The following is a 21,506-nucleotide window of genomic DNA, read 5'->3' on the forward strand; positions in this document are numbered from 1 at the left end:
AATGAAGAATGTAGGCATGGTCACCTCATTCTTTGAATGTTCCTCATTACAGCTGACATTCTTGCAGGGTCTGATACATCTACTCCTTGCAGTATCTAATCAAATATTCATTTTAATATTGATGCACTAAACTACGTGGCATTAGGTCGAAATTAAATGAAATGTCCTTTGCAACATTTGTTTTTCCAAGGCACATTGGGGAAACTATCTCAAGTTTGCTGTACGTTCTGTAATTCTCAAGAACCTCTCCTGAAGCTGACAGTACGCACTGCCCCAGCTGTCCTCGGCACAGACTGTACTGTTAACACTGTGCCAAACATCACCACGTTCTCTACCCTGGCACAGTCACATGCACCTTACTTATCTCTCTGTGCAGATGACTGCCACCCATTTTCACCCAGACACTCAGCCTGGTATAGTGGACTGGAAGCCTCCTTACAGAGGGAGCAGACTAAAGTCAGAGAACAAGACCCCTCAGACCCTCAGCTACCCTGATGAAAAGATAGTACACGGTCTGGAGTGGGCGGGGATGGGGATTAAAATATATTACCATTGCTCTGCTGCTATGTCCTGCATTCGAGTCTCAGGCTGGCTTTCTTCTCCCTCATGAGTCAGGCCTGGCATGGTCCTGGTAGAGAGATCCAGCAAGACGTCCCAGCTTCCACCACCAGAGAATACACCCACACAAACCCAAACTCCCCATCCTGAACTACCAGTTACCCTGTGTGGCCACTCAAGAATAAATAAGCTGTGTTTTGAAAAGCTGCATGCTTTAGTTCAGGACCGCACGGGGCACAGGCAATGCAAACACACGCTGGCACTGCACCCAGCCGCCAGGGAGGGTCACCCGCCCCAGTGCTTCCTGAGGTGTTCCTTCAGCTGCGGGATGGAGGGCAGCAGCTGCGGACACTCGTGGCAACGAAGAGGCAGCTTTAGGAGTTCAGAAGTCCCATCTTCAACGGTCACTCTGCCAGCGTCTTCGACCATCTTGATCACAGCTGCAAGAGGAGGTAAGGTTCAGATCCGGCTACTCTGGACAGCCGAGAAGATGCCAAGGAAAAGGCTGGAAACCTGGCTCTGTCAACACCTCTGGTGTCCTAGAGCTCGTGAGCCTGAAGTTGGCCTCCACACTGGGAAATGCACTTGACCATCTTCTAAGTGTGAGCAACCTACCTTTGAGATGATACACTCCTTCCGGACACACTCCATTGCCACATCATGGGCTTCTCACTGCGCTTTCCCCAGTGCCTCTCTGCTAAATGGCAGCTGCCCCATTAGCGATGCAGCAGTACTGGCTACAAAGAAAATATTCTGGGAACTGCTTACACCCCACATATACACAGAATCCACGGAGCAGTGCTAACAGGAGAGAGCCCCACACTCCTGCTCAACTCCTACCAGGAGAGACAAGGAACAGCTGAGACATGAAGTGTCCCCTCTAAAGTCTCAGGTTGCACGTGTGGCCCCAGCTATCGGTGCTATTTGGTGAGATGGTAGAAACTTTAGGGGTGGGACCTCGCTAGAGAAAATAGGTCACTGGGACATCCTTGAGGCTGTGTTTTTTGTCCCAAGTCCCTTCCCTAAGCCCCTCTCTCCTCTTTCTCTCAATCCCTGGCTACCAATAAGTGAGCAGCTCCGCTCCTCCTCACCCTCCCTGACAGTGTTCTACCTCACCATAGCAACAGAGCCGCAGACGAGCCCTCTGCAACTCTGAAGCAAACACAGCTTTCATCTCTCGGGTTACGTCAGGTGTTCTATCACTGCGACAAACAGCGAGGCCTGGCTGGCCCAGGCCCCAGCAACCCTCAGATCCAGAACCTGCTCACACACATCTTCCCGGCCAAGAGTCGAACCCAGCTTACTAGCTCCAGAACACTGGCATAGTGGGTAGGCATTAACTCCTCAAAAGAGAAACACTTTTGACCCCAACGTAACAGCTGAATGGGTCCCTCCAGGATGCTCACAGCAAAGTAGCAATCCTATTACAATGAAACATCCTTGTTCATTTTAGGAGTGCATGTTTTATAGAGACCACTAAATGTATGTGGGTCATTTGAGGCCAGGTTGTTACTTAGAAAAACAACTGAGTCAGGTAGTAAAACATCTAAGAAAATGAATTAAATTTAAAAAAAAAATAGAATACTATTTACCTTGTGAGTCCAGAAAGTATTCTGTATTGAAAGAATTCCAATGCTTTTTGTTTTTAAGGCAAGGAGAATCAAAATCCTGGCTGATCACATGAAGGTGTACATGGCTAGTAGAAAGTTGAAAAACAGAAAAGAACTGAGTATTAAACACTATGGTTTCATCAAAGTGACTCCAGTCCAAGTGAGTGCAGGTCCATAAAGTTCTGAGCTATGTTCGTTTACTGCAGTATACCCACCACTCATTCCGCTGAGACTAGTTAACGTGCGTGGGAGATAACACAGGGAGCGAAGTGCTTGCCATGTGTGCTGGACAGTTTCATGTCACCTTGACACAAGCTGAAGTCATCTGAGAAGAGGAACCCTCAATTAAGAAATCTCAACAGTCAGGAGGCAGAGGCAGGTGGAATCTGAGTTCAAGGCCAGCCTGGTCTACAGAGTGAGTTCCAGGGCAGCCAGGGTTACACAGAGAAACCTTGTCTTGAAAAACAAAAGCAGAAACAAAAAAGAAAAAAAAGAAAATGCCTCCTTAAGATCAGGCTGTATAAAAGCCTGTGGGGCATTTTCTTAATTAGTGATTGATGGGGGAGGGCCCAGCCCATAGTGGGTTGTCCCATTCCTGAGCTGGTGGTCCTGAGTTCTATAAGAGGGCAGGCTGAGCAAACCTCGAGGGACAAGCTAGTAAGCAGCACCCTCCATAGTCTCTACATCAGCTCCAGGTTCCTGCCTGTTTGAGTTCCTGTCCTGACTTCCTTTGATGAAGAACAGCAATATGGAAGTGTAAGCCAAACCAACTCTTTCCTCCTCAAGTTCCTAGGTCATGGTGCTTCATCACAGCAACAGTCACCCTAACTGAGACAGCGTGCAAGCACAAGGGCCTAATCTAATCCTCAGCACTCAGGAGAAGAAACCAGGCACAGCAATGCACACTCTCCTAGCACCAAGGAGGAGGAGCTTGCTGGCTAGCCAGTCTAGTCAAATCAGCAAGCTCCAGGTTCAGTGAGTGCCCTGTCTCAAAACCTAAGGTGAAGGCCAGGGATGGTGGTACATGCCTTTAATCTCAGTACTCTGAAGGAAAAGACCGAAGGACTTCTGTTCCAGAGAAGCCTAGTTTGCATAACAAATTCTAGGCCAGCCAGAGCTACACAGTAAGGCCCTGTCGCAAATAAACAAACACTCAAATAAACAAGCAATCAGCAATTGGTCTCGTGTGTGTGTGTGTGTGTGTGTGTGTGTGTGTGTGTGTGTGTTGTGTGTGTGTGTGTGTGTGTGTGTGTGTGTGTGTACCTAATTAAACCAAGAACAGGGAATTTGGTAGTGAATAATATAGGAAAGGACTTTGCATTGAGAATAATTACATTCTAATGAAGAAAGACAAATAAGTAACAAAAATCCAAACCACTAAAGAAAAATGAAGAAAATGCCATGCATGCTGGCACATGCCTTAGATTCCAGCACTTGGGAAGCTGAAGGAGAAGGATTCTGAATTTAAGGCCAGCCTGGGCTATACACTGAAAACCTGCCTCAACCAAAAAGGAAATAACTAGTTGGGAAGAGAAAGGGGATCAGTAGGAGTAGGAGGGAGCAAGAATACCAGGATATGATCAATATACATTATACACATATATGAAAATGTCATAATAAAACCTATTATATATAATTAAAATATACTAATAAAGAACAAAAGAAGAAATTGAAAAGAGGAAGGAAGGAAAGGGAAAGAGAAAAGAGAAGCAGGCTACTGACTAGGGCTAGTTAACAGTGCCCAGAGAAGGCAGAGGCAACTGTCTCCAAGTGTAGAGGCCAAACTCAAATCCGGGGGCAATAAGCAGCTTGGTGCAAACATGGACCCCAAAGATGGTGATATGGCCACAGTAGATGCCAGAAACACTAGAACCACGGAGCAGGGAGTCAGCAGGGGGTCAGCAGGGTGTCAGCAGGGCCAGATCATAACAGGCCTAAAAGCCTCCAAGAGCACTGCGCTTTATCCTGGCTACATTAGGGGCTGGCTGCTGGAAGAGCTTCGGCAGAAGACTTTATCCCACTTTACCTTTAACAGAGCACTCTGGCTGTTGGGACCAAGGGATGAGGCAAGTCAGGCAGAACATAGGAGACCTGCTACAAAGAACTGCAATGGTCAGCGCCAAAGACCAGCCCAGCTGACACCAGAGCTGGGCTGCAGCAGATGACAAGGAACAGCCTGACTCTGGTCATATTTTGGAAGAAACCCAAAAAGATGCAGTGAGTAGTGATGGGCGCAGTTTTGGGCAGAGCCACTTGCTGAGATGGAGAAAGGGACAGTTGTTGTTTAGGCTGAGTTGATAACTCTGTTGATAATGTGCTTGTTCTGCAAGCACGAGAATCTGAGGTTTGGTTCCTAGAATCCACGTTAAAAAAAAAGTCAGTCACAGTGTCATGTACTTGAAGTCCCATACTAGGGAGGTGGAGAAAGGTGGATTCCTGGGGTTAGCTGGCCAGCCTAGCCTATTCAGCAAGTCTCAGGTCAGTGAGAGTCCGTCTCAAAAATCAAGATAGATGCACCAGAGGAGAAAAGACACTTGAGGTTGACCTCTGACCTCCACATGCACTCATGCATACATGCATGCAAACACACAGTTTTACTTTGTTAAACTAAGTAGAATGACTTTTTGTATAATTTTCATTTTTAGAATTAGTAGTATTTCATTTTGAATCATTAATAATCAAAAGCTACCAGTATGTGTCCACATCCAAAATGGGATATAAGAAGCAACAAATAAACAAATGAATAAAAATGAAGAAAGGAACCCCATTGAAGAGGGAGAGAACAGAAATAACTAACTTTGGAAAACAGTATTTTGGCTAGATACTATAACACTAAAAGTGGGGGTGGCTTTTCACAAACACTGTACTACAGCAGCAGATGTCTTTGCACAGGAGATGGGCTAGTGATTTTATAACTATCATTATACATACGCTAGGACTGAACACGTAAGTGAACTCATTGTAAGGAATGACACACATTTTCTCACTGGGAGAGAAAGAGGACACAACAAGGAAATGGGAAAACAAGACGCGAGCTGCTTGTGGGGATGGACTAGGAGGAGTGGTACCAGCATGACCCGGAAGCTAGGGGTCAAGCCTGGGAGGAGAACCAGCAGGAATTACATATGTGAATACAGAGTCAGAGATGGGGAGAGGGCCAAGGATTTGCGTGTTATTTCCTGCTCTACCTGCTGAGAGGATGTAGAAGCAAAGACACCCTAAAGTCAACCACTTCTCTCATAGAAACCTAGTATCTAGGCCTCTCTGTAGATAATGAGCCTGCGGTACCGTGTAGGAACAGAAAATAAAGTAAACCTTAAAAACTATAAGGGGGCCGGGTGGTGGTGGTGGTGGTGCACGCCTTTAATCCCAGCACTCGGGAGGCAGAGCCAGGCGGATCTTTGTGAGTTCCAGGCACAAAGCTACACAGAGAAACCATGTCTTGAAAAACCAAAAAAAAAAAAAAAGAAAAAGAAAAGAAAAGAAAACTGTAAGGGGCATGGAATGAGAAAGCCAACCTAAAGTGATCAAAGTTGAAACTATTTAAGGCTCAAGAAATCAATATAAATAAAGAACTGAATTATAGTCTACAGAACACCCGTGAGCCTCTACTTGAAACAAAGGAGGCAGAGCCTCCTCACACAACAGTGCAATTATTAGATGGAGAAGCAGAAAACCATCCCTGGGAAAAGAGCACAGTAATCGCATTACAGGCAAGTACCAGCAATAGAGCTCAGTATGGTGCATCAAATTAGTGATCCCAGCACTAGGGAAACTGAGGCAGGACAACAACTCTGAGCTCAAGGTCAGCCTGAGCAAAACAAAGTTCCACGGATACAGAGTGAAGCATGTCTCAAGCAAATCAATGAAAAATAAAAATAAAATAAAACCTACCAATAATAATATGATAATAAAATGATGGGTCTAAGTTTGAGCAAAGGGATAGTAATAGTCTTAAAATATTTCCCCCAAAATAGCCATCAGTTAAAAAGGTAAAACAGTAACTCTGAGTAAAGAACCTTGGCAGGCCACACTTCAACAAAGGACCAAGATTAGCACCCAGGTCACATGTCACCTCCACACCACGCACCTCTGACGTGATGAGAACACCACAGATAGCATGACACACCCAGACTAAAAGAGATCTCCCTGCCAGGCGTGAGCCTCAAACCTAAGGCCAGCACTCAGGAGACAGAAGCGGAAGGATCATGAATTGAAGATGAGCCTGGCCATGTGGGGAGCTCAGGGCCAGCCTGGACCTCCAAAAACAAACAAACAAACAAACAAACAGACAAGACAGACGTCCTACAGACAGCCAGTACCCATCAAAGGTATCAAGATCAAGGCCTCAGACTGGAGGCTAAGGACAGACAGAAAAGCAAATGTTACATGAATCCTGAAGCAGGAGAAGAACCTTTGAGCAAAAACAGTGTTTATCTAGCCTGCATAAAGTACTGGGTTTGGTCCCCAACACTGCATAAAGCAGACATAATGGCATATGCCTATAACCCCAGCATTTGGGAGACAGAGGCAGGAGGGTCAGAAACACATGGCCAGCCTTGGCTACCTGGAGTCCTATCTCCAAATAAGTAAATAAACAAACATAAAAATAGAGAAATGAGCCGGGCAGTGGTGGTGCACAACTGGAATCCCAGCACTCAGGAGGCAGAGGCAGGTGGATCTCTGTGAGTTTGAGGCCAGCATGGTCTACAAAGTGAGTTCCAAGACAGCCAGAGCTACACAGAGAAACCCTATCTCAAAAAAACAAAACAAAACAAAACAACAACAGCAAAAAAAAAAAAAAACTGTCTCAAAATATTAAACAAAAATTTTTTAATGTAAATTTTATGTTGTTTATTTTAGCAGTTTTTGTTAAGCTGGGACTGAGGATATATCCCAGAGGTACAGTCCATGCATTATCTTATTGCTCAGACCAAATAAACTGAAGAATTTTGTCCTGCACGCACTCTGTGAGGAAAAACAATCATTCTGCCCCAAATCCTTCTGCAAATAAGCCAACAAAGAGCAAACTCCACACTTTCCCTTCATTTTATTTGAAACTGTACACACCCTAAGCTTATATCTGCAGATGTGTATGATGTTTTGTTTCCTTTAGAGCAATGGTCCCTAGTCATTTAAGAGTTATAGATAACTCCGAGAATTTTAACAAGCCACTGACAATAAGTCCTCATCTACTGGTAATGAAGCTACTTCATCTAGCGTGCATGTTAAAAAGCTTACATTTGAGAGAAATAAACATGTCAAGGGGCTGAATTACAGGCAGGCAGAAGCAGGAGCTTGAGCTGCTCATAGGCAAGTCAGGCAGGTGCAAGATTCAGCCCACCTGCTCAGAAACATCCCACCTCCCCCGGGCCTGGAAACTACTGGGCTCTCAAGTCCACACTGGTCACCTGGACCAAACCAGAGGGCACCACCTCACCCCAAGGCTTACCTCATACTGGGAATAGCATGGTAACCCAACCGGAATCTCAGTTTGCTGGACCCAGCAAAATCCGAAATCACCTTTTCCCCTACAGTGTGCATATGTCTGAGAAGGTCAAGGTGTTCACTGGTCACAACTTTCAGACTGGAAATGGAGGCCCATGGTAAGACCAGCCAATGGTGACGGGCCTTTGGGATATTTATCCTTAATCACCACCACCAGCTCATCTTTGTAAACCTAGCAGGGAGCACACAGGAAGGAAAAAGATGTCAGTGAGGATCTCGGTGCATGCGCCTGTCACACTCATTCGGTCACTTACAAAACCTATGCAAAAACTTTTAAGAAGTGAGAGCAGACGCTGAAAGTGTTTTCCACCAGTCACATAATTACACAGTGAGGAATCTAGGGTTCCAACCCAAGTCCCATAGACTCCAGAGTTTTCAAACACCACACTACGTAGGATACACAGAGAAGATACACAGCACAGAAGCCTTCCCAAGGCCTCAATGTTAAATCTGCACAGGTAGAATTGGACCTCAGCCTCTCAAACACAGACCTGGAATGCATGTGTGATTTCAAGGGGCCCTAATCCAAGGATGATGGCTGCCTTCTGACAGGAAGACAGCTCTTACTCAGTCACCACACATTATCTGATGGTCCCTTCAAAGGGACCACGCCCAGGTTAGCACAGTTTTTTTTCACATTTATTACTTATTTGGGGAAATCATACGACAATTTAAGGAGTTGGTTCTCTCCTACCAGATTGATCCAAGAACCAAACTCGAGTCATCAGCCTTGGTAGCAAGCACCCTTACCCACTAAGCCACCCTGCCAGTCCAGTTTCCCTTAACAGCAGACAAAAAGTAAGCTGCTCTCCAAAGACCTCCAATTACAATTTTTAAACATTTTATAAAAGCACTTTCTTGTAACAAACTCACAAGTAAAACCCATCACACAAACACACATTTGCCCATCCCCAATGCTATACATCTCAGTGGACTTTTCTACAGCTCCGACGGCCGCTCTCAAGTTGTAGCTTCTCTCAGGTTTAACGCTTTCACTATCAATCACAACTGTATGCACTTATCTGCCACCAGAAAAAGGAAGAAAGAGAAAAAGCTATGGCAGTGTTCAAACTAGAAAAACAATTGGTTTATATGCTTTCTCACGATTCATGCGTCCAGCAACAGATGAATGGATACTGAAAATGTGCTTTATACACAGAAAATGGAGTATTATTCAGGAAATCAGAAGCTGCGTATGGAGCATACCAGCACTCAGGAGGCAGAGGCTGACAGACCTCTATGAGTCTGAGGACAGCCTGATCTACATAGCAAGTTTCAGGACACCCAGGGCTACAGGGCTATATAAGAGACCCTGCATCAATTAAAAAAAAAAAAAAAAAAAAAAGGCAAGGAGGCCAGAGAGATGAGTCAGTCAATGGTCAGGAACACTGGTTGCTCTTCCAGAGGACCCAGGTTTGATTCCCAGTACCCACAAGATGGTTCACAATTATCTGTAACTACAATCTCAGAAGATCCACCTTCTTCTGGCATCCTCAGGCACCAGGCACATACATGGTGCATAAACACACATGCAGGCAAAACACCCTACACATTAAAGCAATAAAATTTTTTCAAAAAGAAAAAGAAAAATGGCCAGGCGGTGGTGGCATACAACTTTAATTCCAGCACTTGGGAGGCAGAGCCAGGCAGATCTCTGTGAGTTCAAGGCCAGCCTGGTCTACAGTACAAGAGCCAGGACAGGCACCAAAACTACACAGAGAAACCATGTCTCCAAAAAACAAAAAACAAACAAAAAAAAAAAAAAAAAATGAAGTCACAAAATCTACAGGAAATGGATGGACGTAGAAAGTATATTAAGCAGGGTAGCCCAAAGCCAGAAAGATAAAATCCCCCATTCTCCTTCCTATGTGGCTCCTAGCCTGTAACGTCTGTATGTCAAGTGTGAGTGCTGTATACCAATTAGAAAGGCAATCAAGAAAGAGTAGTATATAAGTGACATGAAGGAAAGAACGCAAGCAAATGTCAGAGTCTAGTGACGACTTTAGTACCAACGTGGAAGCCACTTGTTCTCACAGAAAAGTCTAGTCATCAAAATCCAGAACCAGAGCCAGAATCCTTTGGCTTCATTTATAATTATGAATTCTGTAGAATGGTCACGCACAACATGACAGATACTTAAATTATACAATTTTATTCTGACCTGCATTTTGGGGTCTTTCATAGAAACCTTCAAGCCTTGACTCCAGTGGCCCAGTGACTCCTAAAAACAATAGACAATGTAACTATAAATGCCAGTAATTAAATGTAGCTAATACTGCATGACAGCAAAGTCCAAATCAAACATGGATGTCATGTTAGTTTCTGAGGATTCAACTTCCTATACGTCAGTCTATCGCCCTTTAGGACCACAAGCCTCCCTGCTGCCTTCCGATATTCAGAACTGGGTGTGAGGCCGGAGACCACTGTGGGACTCTGTCTTCTGCGCAGACTGGCGTCCTGAGTAAGAGCAGTTGTGATTACCTGAAGAAGGCTTTCACAAGACTGGGCCAAGTAACATTCCCTTGTTGGGGGATGGGGAGGACTCATGAGAAGGCTCATGAGGCTCCTCCCCTCCCAGAGGATACACAGCTATGATGGGGTAGTCACCCATAAGTTGCCCATGCTCCTGTAAGTAACCACAATTAAACTCCCTGGTTCACCAAGTTAGACTGGGTAGTCTGTCATTCATGCCATATCTGGGATGAACAGACAGACATCTGTTCACATCTCCCCAGAAAAAGCTCCATAAAGCCAAAGCTGCCAGAGTACGATCAGCCTTCTTTGCCCTCTCACACTCCAGATGCAGCCTAGGCAAGCTCTATTTTGACATCAACGTGTGAATTACATATCAATTAAGGTGGACAAGCAAATGACCCATTCTAGTGTTCAACGTTAATGACACCATTATGGAGAGTGGAGGAAGCCCTGAATGAGCGTGTGCTGTTGACATGACCAGCCATGTCAAGGACTTGGTGCCTACACCCATGGAAATGGCAAAGCCTTCCTCTGGTCCAAGCACCAGTGTCTACAAATGGCTGACCACTATATGCAGAAACTATCAACCACAGTTTCTTCCTCTCAGATGTTTACAGCCTGAGACGACTCCCTTCTAGAGACCTCCTAAGCCTTGTTCAGCTACATACAATAAATCACCTCTTCAATTCAGATGTACAAAAGAATCATGCTGAGTTTCTGGGCTGCTGTTGATGATACATTTACACTAGAGTAACCAGCCCACCCAACCCCAGATTTTCTGTATGTGTGTCTGTGTGTCTGGCCTTTCTTCATTTCCTTGTTGCCCCAGCTAGGCCAATGCCTAAGCTATGAACAGCATGACACACTGCCATTACTGACTGCCCTGTCATCCTTCAAATGGGTTACCCCGGGAATTTAATGGAAAAGCATATAAAGGCACATTTACCAAGTGATTTTCAGGCCACAAACAAGTGACTCTTCCATCATGGTTAACAACCCTCATTATGACTAATACCACTCCCCTGTGCCCAAGCTTTATAGTATACAAAACAATTAGGCAGTCATCACATCTCATTTCATCTCCACATCATCTATCAATCACACTATTCTCACCTCTTTGGTGACGCCATCCTTGCCCTTCTTAGAAGGCACTGAGCACTGGCTGGGGCTGCTCCCAGGTGCTAACCCTGACCCAGACTCCGCTTCCTGGGCAGCATCCATCTCCTGACCATCACAGTCTGACCTCTTTCTCTTCCTTTGTGTTTCTAGGTCAGGACTCTTTGCTACTTCCTCAAACTCTACAATATATGGATAAAGTTCATTCACCATGTGGAGAACCTGGCCAGGCTGCAGCTTCATCTCTTGGTCCTTCCCAATGACGACGGAGTCAATGCTGGTGGGATTGACCCCCACCTGTGGACACACAATCATACTGTAAGCATGGTAACAACAATGTCATCAGTAATAGAGCTGCTGCTGTATTAACCACTTACTGTACAGTCACCCCGCCTATAGTGCACTCCATCACTTCCCCCTTGACGGAGGAGCTTGCATTAGCTGGCAGAGTCTAAAGCAACAGCATAAGGAAACTATCAAGTAATAAATGGAAACCCAAGTCACAAACACACATACCTGCTTTACTTTGACATAGCCCTTGTTACACTCTGCTTTCAACTGTACTGAAAGACACAAGAAAACAGTAAACACAGATGCAACCAAAGCCAGTACTGTTTTCCCTAAAGGACAACACGGCCTGACTGCTACAGACAGCCCACAGATGAGCCTGATCTGCATGTACCTGGGCCTACAAATCCCAATTTCTAACAGTTTCAGCCCTTACATAAAATGTCCATCAATGAGCTGGGCATGATGGCACATGCCTGTAATCCCAGACTTGAGAAGCAAAGTCAAGATCAGGAGTTCAAGGCCAGCCTTGCCTGCATAGCCAGTGTGCAAGGTCAGTCTAGAATATGTAAGAACATCTTAAACCCCACCTCTAACCCCCCAAAATAATTTATATCAGTGCACGTACTCCCTTAACTACAGCTGAAAACCTGGGGTCGGGGGTGGGGTTGGAGAGATGGCTCACTGGCTAAAAATGCTTGCTGTTACCAGAGGACCTGAGTTCCCAGCACCCACACCAGACAGTTCATTCCTACCTTTGGCCCCAGTTCCAGGGAAATCTGATGCCTCTGGCCTCCATAGCCATAAATACAGCCAGTCAGAGACACACATATAATTTTAAAAAATAATAAAAATAAATCTTAACAGCAAACAAATGCTCAGTATCTTTCCCATTTTGAAGCTGGTTGTGGTGGCGCACACTTTTAAATCCCAGCACTTATGAGGCAGAGGCAGGTGGATCTCTGTGAGTTCAAGGCTAGCCTAGTCCATATAGTGAGTCCCAAGACAGCTAGGGTTACATAGTGAGAGCCTATCTCACAAAAATAAAAATGAAAACTTTGAGGCAGCTCCCATGCATCCCAGCAGCCTCCTGGGACAGAACCCCAGCCAGGAGGGATCACAGACTCCTGCCAACAGGAGGAAAACTCCCAGCTCATGGTTAGAGAAGACTTCTACTGTGAGGAGGAAGAAAAAATCCATCAAGAGCTGGAGCTGAGCCAGGCAGTGGTGATGCACGCCTTTAATCCCAGCACTCAGGAGGCAGAGCCAGGAGGATCTCTGTGAGTTCCAGGCCAGCCTGGGCTACAGAGCGAGATCCAGGACAGGCACCAAAACAACACAGAGAAACCTTGTCTCGGGGGGGGGGGGGGAAGAGTTGGAGCTGAAGCTAAGGAGTAGAGGGCTTGCCTAACATGAGCCTCAGGGGTAGGGAGTATTACCATCAAGTGCCTAACAGAGAAAGAGGTAAAAGATACGTTCTTGGAAAACAGAAACCTGAAGGAATCGAAAGAATGTTCTAGAAAGCACTGCAGGTCTGGACAGTATGAGTGTGTTTGAGAAGGGTAACTTCGAGCACTCATCTTCAGATAAATCCAAAAGCATGTGGGATTGAGACGGGGAACAAGAAGAGAAAACACAGCTGCTGGAGGGAGGGGAGAGCCGGCAAACCTCCACACCCCTACACTTGCTGCTGTGAGGAGCGAGCAGACAGAAGCAGCAGCTTGTATCCTGGACCTCCTCAGCTCAACACTCCAGCACACTTGACTAACTCATACAGGAAAAGTCCATACTCACTGCTGTAGCAGTAACCCCAACTCTGAACCAGAACCTCAGAGTTATGGAGACACACTGCAGGCAAGGGTGAACATGCCCACAGTGTACAGGAAAATATCTGTGTGTGTGTTGTGTGTGTGTGTGTGTGTGTGTGTGTGTGTGTGTGTGTGTGTGTGTACACTCAGCTTTTCCCTTAAAACATGATAGACAAGCTGTTTACCACAGTTTTACAAAGATCTACCCTTTGTGTAAGGCAGTATGTAAAGCTGGCACCATCCCCATTACTTCTCAGACATGGTTTCAGCTTGGAGATTCCAGAATTTATTTGTCTTGCTACTCAATGTATAACCCCTGGGCAAAGCAGGGTCTAAGACTCAATCCTGCCACTCCAAGGTAACAGGATGGCAGCCACCTGTTCCTATCCCTTACCTGTACCTGCCTTAAGTGTTACTACATGGTGAAGGCAGAATCCAGGATGAACCAGCCCTTGTGTTAGCTAAAAGAACACAACTTTGAGCCTTGTTTGAGACTACAATAGGTTTTCCAGCAAAAACACCCAGAAATGTGCATCACTGGTTATCACTATCCTCTATAACTCAACAGTCATCTTCACATTCCTATGACCAGTTAGTTACCTTGCTGTCGAGAACATTTCTTATCTGTAATCTTGGTCTCTGGGCTTCGACCAATCACAACTGCTTCCAAATGGGGAAGTTTGATTCGCTGCTGCCGGCTGTCCTGTCTCACCAACCAGCACACCCGCATCATCGCTCTAGAAACAGAGGATCACTGGAGAACAAATCACTCGGGCCACACCCAGCCTCGCTGCACATGACTGTGAGGATGTTCACGGGCAGGTGACTTCACCTTCCTAGTCTCAACCCCCCTATAAAGCTGTGATAATGACAGGACTCAGGAGGCTGCTGGAGCTAATGAGATAATGCAGGTAAATATTTTCCTTTGCCAAGCATGCTAAGCATTCAAATATTTGTTACACATTCCTTGATACCCTGTGCTGGGCATTAGGCTATATGCAGAGGGTCCCTCAGCAGTGACTGTTCCTGTAATTTGAGGAGCTTGGAATAGGGTATATTGTGGGAGCACACAGAAGTTTCCTTGTGAGATCTGAGTTTGCCTGATACAGCAGAGCTGCATAAGGGGATGAGTTTGACCATGGCAAGGTTGCCAGGTGGTCCGAAGGGCCTGCACTTGGCTGTGCCTGAAGGGAGGTCTTCTCCTCCTCCCCTTGGCATTCCTTAGAAAGCCCTTTGGCAGAGACAGTCAGGGCCCGATGGGTATGGACCCAGGCCCTCCCGAGGCTATTCTATGTCTGTCTGTCTGTCTGTCTGTCTGTCTCTCTCTCTCTCTCTCTCTCTCTCTCTCTCTAGCTATATTTCTATCTAATATTTCCTGCTGCTCCTGCTCAAGAGTACCCTGGGGGGAAGTGGGGGTAGGTTGGTCCCCCACAGCATATGAACAGACAGTTCATACACTAGTTACTGTGATATGATCCAAGCACTGTAAGACATTAGCCCAGTGATAGGACTGACCCTTGAGAGTATTAGAAAAGATTTTATGAAGAAGGGCTATGTATACAAGGTTTGGGGTTGGGAAGGAGTGTGCCTGTCAGAGAACCAAGAATTAAGATGTGGATCAAGAAAGATGACTGAGCAGTGTGTGCATTTGCATCTATATAGTGGCTCACAACAGCTCTAGTTCCAGGGGATTTTCCATGTCATTTTCTGGCTTCTGCAGGTATTGAATGCACGTGGTTCACATACTGACACACACACACATACACAGACACTCTCTCTCTTAAAATAAGGGCTAGGAATGTAGTTCGGTGGGACAATACTTACCTAACACGTACAAAGCCCTGGCTTCAATGCCCCTCCCCTCCAAACAAAAAGAAGAGAGAGAGAGGGAGAGGAAGAGAGAGAGGGGGGAGAGAGAGAGACTTAATACATATAAAGACACCAGAGATCTGAAGAACATCTTTACAATCTATGTGTGAGTGTTTTACTTGTGTATATGTGTGTAGTTCCCACGGAGGTCAGAAGAGGGCACCCTCTAGCACTGCTTTTTCTTTTTAGTCCGGTCTCACTGCAGCACTGGCTAGCCAGGAACTTACTGTGGAGACAACGCTGGCCCCTGTCTCCCACACATCAAGTTTCAACCAGCCAAGACTGCATAGTGAGATCCTGTCTCAGGAACAGGAGGAGGAGGAAGACAGATCGAGAAGATACACTTATCTTCTGGTGCCCCTTGGAAATAGCAAATGAGTGACGAGAGCATCAAACACAAGACTTCTAATCTAGCCAGACATGGTACAGGACTTGAACCCCAGCACTAAGGACGCAAAGGCAGGCAGATCTCTGTGAGGTCTAGGCCAACCCTGTGTACATACTGAGTTCCAGAACAGCCAAGGCTACATGAGACTCTGTCTCCAAAATAAAGGGGGGGGGGGGGGGGGGTCCTAATTTGGAAGATGCCATTAGACAAAGTGAAGGCTTTATAAGAAGACACTATTTAGAAATGGAGGTGAAAAACTGGAGCGATGCTCCAAGGTTAACAGCACAGACTGCTCTTGGACAGACACCAAGTTTGATTCTTTGCCCCCAAGTCAGGCAGCTTGCAACTGCCTGTAATCCTGGTTCCAGGGAATCTGACACTTGTGGCCTCTGTGGGCACCTGGATTCACGTGCACCACCCATCCCCCACCACTCACACACATAATTAAAAACAATAAAAATCAATCTTTTTCCTTTTGAAAAGAGAAGAAGAAGGAGCAGATTCATATTGGTTCCCTTGACTATTGTTTTGTTGGGGGTAGTGAGTTTTGTTTTTGTTTTTGTTTTTGTATGTTTGCTTGTTGGGGGGATGTCTTTTGTGTGAGGGAGAGAGGTGGAATGTGTATATTGGGGACCAAACCCAGGGCCCTGCCCTTGCTAAACAGGCAGTCTGAGCTAAATTCCCAGCCCTGAATTACATGGGAACACAATTAATCGACATGGTTTGTGGAAGACCCGAGAGTTAAGCTGAGATACACAAACAGGAAGCTCAGGAGAATGGATGAACTGAATGCATCTGACAACCATCAGCGTGTCACAGAAGCTGAAGCAAAGAAAAAGAACAAGGTGACCCAGGAAGGCAGAGGAGAGAATCAGATCAAGGCTAGGATTAGGTCTTCGGGATGTCTCTCTAGCCTCTAGAGCAGTGGTTCTCAACCTAATGCTGCTGTGGCCCTTTAATACAGATCCTCATGCTCTGGTGACCCCCAACCACACTTTGTTGCTACTTCATAACTGTAATTTTGCTACGGTTGTGAATCATAATGTAAATAGCTGATATGCAGGATATCGGATAGGTGACCCCCAAAGGGTCCTTCAACCCCCAAAGGGGTCGTGATCCACAGGTTGAGAACTGCTGTTCCAGAACCTTATCAATGCCCAAGCTTCTAACACCTCAGGGAAATCTTGTCTCCTCCCCAAGCAGCTCCAATGCCTTGTGCTTTGCCCAAGTGCTATATTCGGGAACAAAGAACAAAGAAATGATATTCTCAAAAAAGAGAATATTGTTACCATCTGCAAGGACAGGACAGTGCAAGGCAGGATGAGCTGGAGGTGCACGATCCCAGGAATTGATTAGTGTGAGCACACACAGGCCAAGGAGGTTCAACGTCCTCTGTCAGTCAGGAAAGGGTTCCGAAACCACCCAGTTAGAGCAGGCCAGGAGCCAGGGGGACCTTCAAAGGAAGGACTAGCAGAGGCATCTCACTTTAAACAGCGCAAGTGACAGCACAGGTTTCCACCAGAGAGAAGGCAGACGGCTGCACCAGAGATGCTGCCTCAACAGTCACCCAAAAAGGGGACAAAAATTAGTGAAGAACACCAGGATGAGAAGCTGAGCTTGCACATCATCCACAGCAAACAACTGCCAAGTTTCACACGGCAGAGTAAGATGAAACAACAGAACCCAAGAACACCTGGCCAACAGCTATGTGTAGGCCGGAGAGAGCAGAGGGGTCAGAGACTAGTCCAGAAGCCGCTATTATAACAGGGGCCAGAGAGTCCAAAAGAAATTCAATGGGTCTCTGAGGAGTCGATATGAGTATGAAGTCAGCTGTTCATCTGAGATCCTAAAGCTGGGCCCAGTTGTATGGTACTACAGGCAGGTCCCATTTACAACACTATGTCCCATGGGGCATCTGTTTGTACCTGCTACAAATTGATGGATGGACTGAGAGGTGAAGCATGTCCTCATTGGGCATTGAGAAACAAGTCATGTGATTGACTACTCCCTCTGACAAAGAAGCCAGCAGACAGTGCGACTTCTGAGTAGGAACAGAGAGGATCCAATAGACAGCTAGGAACATGACAAGACATGGAAATAGCCCTCCCTTCTGCCACAAATACATACACATTTTCTTCCCTGATGTCCTTAAGTGGTGATGTTCCAATGCACTACTCCCTAGGAAGCTGATCCAGTGACTGCACAATGCTCACAAACAAACCTTAAACAGTAGGCTGGCCCACTGGGGCCTCCAGACCCAACTTACAGGAATTAATGACTTTAGAATACAGGGAACACAGGATATGTGTTCCTGAATCTTAAGCAAACCCTCCAGTAAAATTCCATAAACTGCAAGTGTCATACCTACTTTAGCACTGTATTCCCAGCATTTACTACTTGGCATACAATAATCCTACAATAAACCAGCAAGCTTACAATAAATGTTTGCAGATCAAATGATGACATAACCCTCCCAAAGTTTTCAAGGTTTTCCACCTTTACTTCCCAGAGCTCCTCTCAGGCTCCCTAAGACACGGAATGGTTTTAAACTCACAGAGATCCACCTGCCTCTGCCTCCCAAGTGCTGAGATTAAAGGCGTGCACCACCACCCCAGTTGAGTTCCTCTTCTTAAAGTAGAATGCCCCAAAAGAGGAGCAATTCATTCTACCATTCCCTCCCACTTCTGCAAGGGTCTATTTGCTAAGTACACTACCGTATACCACTCCCAGACTAATTCTGATTCTTAGGGAACACAAATGACCAGAAGATGACATGAGGCCAGTGATCCATCTGGAAGCACTGCTAGCAAAAGACTTTTCTGCAACAAACCTTCATCATAAATAAATCAGCCACACTGACAACTGAGCTTCTGAAATGCCATTAGCACAACTAAGGCCTTGGATTTTTTACTTTAGACTTTGTTCCCAAGTAGCATAAATGTGGTGATATAGTGTGTACCCTAATAAACTTGCCTGAGGAAGTAATATGGCAAGGCAGAGAAAGGTATAGAAAGTGTGAGGAAACAGGAACTCACTCTCTTTAGGCTGAGGATTTCGTAGAGGTAAGATCTAATGGCTGGCTGTTCTTCTTCTCTGATCTTTCAGCTTTCACCCTGATATCTGGCTTTGGGTGTTTTATTAAAGACCATCTAAGATTCAAACAACACATAACCACAAGTGGTTGTGGACCACTAATGTCCAACACAGACTTGAATTTAAGACTCTAGGCTTCTAATCCTCAAAGGTTACTTATTTCACAGAACTGGCCCCACTGGCCATTCTCACTCTGCCCTCCCTGCAGTCCACCCTCACCCCCACCCCAACACACACACACACACACACACACACACACACACACGCATGCAAGAGCCTTCAGGAATGATGTGTTGCCGCACTGTTCCTGAGTAAGTTATTCTAAACATGGTATTCTGGTGTTACCTTATCCTCCTTTCCTTCCTAAAAACCCAAATCTTTGTCAGATTTTAGGTCCCACCTCCTACCTGAGGCCAACTGAGTCCTCATCTTTCTTGTACAACTTTCACAGTTCTGAGAGCCCTGGAAACAGACTACCCACTGCCTTCCCTTCAAGAAACATGGAAGATGGGCTGGAGAGATGGCTCAGTGGTTAAGAGCACCGACTGCTCTTCCAGAGGTCCTGAGTTCAATTCTCAGCACCCACATGGTGGCTCACTGCCACCTGTAATGAGATCTGGTGCCCTCTTCTGGCCTGCAGGGACACATGCAGGCAGAATAATGTATACATAATAAATAAATAAATCTTAAAAAAGAAGCAGAAGACGACAAAGACGAAGAAGAAAGCAAGAAAGAAAGAAACATGGAAGAAAGGTCCCCTGGAGACCACTGCTGTGGGGACCTGGTCTTATGTCCCAGGATCCCCAGTGTTCCGCATGACTTATTAAGAGCACACTACATGGCGGGCCCTGGGCTGTCCTGTTTATAGCATCTCAATATCACTCTATGGAAATTAAAGCTTAGACAGGCAAGAGCCATGCCAAGCAACAAAGACACTGTGTGCCAGAGCTGGGATGTGAACTACATGAAATTGTTTGGGGGCTCACTCATTCAATCAATCAAGATTATTCCATGCCTACTCTGTTTCATGCTATACTAGCACTGAATCAAAAGCTAATACATATGCCCTGCCTTCAAAAGCCTCCGATCTCAGAGAAGACCCAGAGACAATTACAATCAGTGTGAAATGATTTGTTTGTAGAAAAGTAGTATGGAAACACAAGCCTTTAGGACCACGTGAAAGAGGGTTTCCTGGAGACGGGTGTAAGCAGAGCCTTGTAAACTTGGTTAATTTGGTAGAAACAGCCTAATTAGCACTAACAACCAGAAAATGGAATTAGGAAAACATTTCTAGGCAAAGGGAACAAGGGCAAATACGCACACACAGACACAGCACACTGTGCACGGAGAAGCTAAGGCTGAAGGCACAGGAGGAACTGGAGACCCAGCAAGGTCCAGACAATGCAGGCAGAATAATGTATACATAATAAATAAATAAATCTTAAAAAAGAAGCAGAAGACAACAAAGACGAAGAAGAAAGCAAAAAAGACCCAGGTGACTGACAAGCTGGAAATTTGCAAGTTTCAATAGACTGTGTAACTCAGTAGACCGTGATGTTGGTTGAAAGAATGGGAGAAAGAACAAATACATGAGCAGACAAATCAATAAGGACCAAGCAGGAATTGAACAAAGATTTCCTTACAAAGATCATCTTGGGAAGAAGTATAAAAAATACGCATTGCTCCCCCCAACATGAAAAATCCTGTATAAAGGTTTCTATGATGAAGGACTGTAATCCCAGTACTCCGGAGACACAAGCAGGCTAGCCAGAAGTCTGAGGCCAGACTAATCTACCTACTGTGAACCATCCTGAAAAAGAAAAGTTGCCCAGACGCAGTGGCACACGCCTGCATCCCATCACTGGGAAGTGGAGTCAGGAGGATCAGCAATTCGAGGCCAGCTGGGCTACGTGAGACCTGGTCTCAAACCAAGGAGGGAGCGGGGGCCTCTAAGAAATCCCCAATATAGGTTAAATTCTCAAAAGTAATTCCTCATCAATTCCAAACGGATGGGATTTCAAATACCCCTGCTTTGCTGAACCCCAGTCTCCGCACTGAGAAAGGCCTTGCTGCTGCCGGCCTTCCAGAGGCCTGCTGAGGACGCGATGATAGAGCACTCAAGTTACCCTAGGAGGGCGTTCTTGGCAGAAACACTTTCCCGACAAGCCGAACAGCCAGCCCCGTTGGCACGACAGTGTCCACTGTTATCTATAAATCTTTTCATGCAGATTCTGCGGCCAACTAGATACAGGAGTCGGGTGGGGGTGGGGGAGGAGGGGGAAGGGCCCCAGGGAGCATCGGGGCGGAGACTAACACTCTTTCTCCTGAAACGCCCACCGGAGCAGCACGGAAGGGTGGAGCCTGGTCCGCCCAGAAGGAAGTCTCGAACTCGACACTCAGGGCCACCGCGTTAGGCTGGCAGCCCGGGCCGAACGCCCGCGGCCTCTTGTAACCCAACCCGCAGAGGAGGCAGGCCGACCACCAGCTTACCTCGACTGCAGACATTCACAAACCCGCTCCCGACTCCACTGCGCCTCGCCACTTCCGGTGCTGGAAGATGACGTCATAAACGGCTGCCTAGCAACCGGTGATGATTCCACTGTCTCCGGGCGAATTGGCTGAAACCATCTCTCGCCCCGATACCCAGGTGGGAAAGTGGTGACTCCAAGTGGTTCCCACCGGCTTGTTGTCCCCCTGAGGACAGACAGCTCCTTTGCCTTCTCTGAGGCACCTGGCTGTCACTGCCTTCCAGTCTCTGAATCCGGCTTGTATACGCATCCATGTCGTCTCTTG

General features: G+C 46.2%; 1 protein-coding gene across 1 annotated transcript; it reads right to left on the minus strand.

Annotated features, from left to right (window-relative positions):
* Positions 1–749: 749 nt before the first annotated feature.
* Positions 750–21,279, minus strand: Aptx (aprataxin). The gene is given in 9 exon segments (XM_036177815.1): positions 750–998; positions 2,151–2,254; positions 7,621–7,805; positions 7,807–7,848; positions 9,838–9,897; positions 11,265–11,564; positions 11,784–11,830; positions 13,964–14,100; positions 21,204–21,279. Coding segments are annotated over 8 exon segments (1,026 nt in total). The 5' UTR covers positions 14,097–14,100; positions 21,204–21,279; the 3' UTR covers positions 750–843.
* Between the last annotated feature and the right edge of the window lie 227 nt (positions 21,280–21,506).

The sequence above is a fragment of the Onychomys torridus genome, chromosome 2 (genome assembly GCF_903995425.1).
Source record: "Onychomys torridus chromosome 2, mOncTor1.1, whole genome shotgun sequence".
In the NCBI taxonomy this organism is placed as follows: Eukaryota; Metazoa; Chordata; class Mammalia; order Rodentia; family Cricetidae; genus Onychomys; species Onychomys torridus.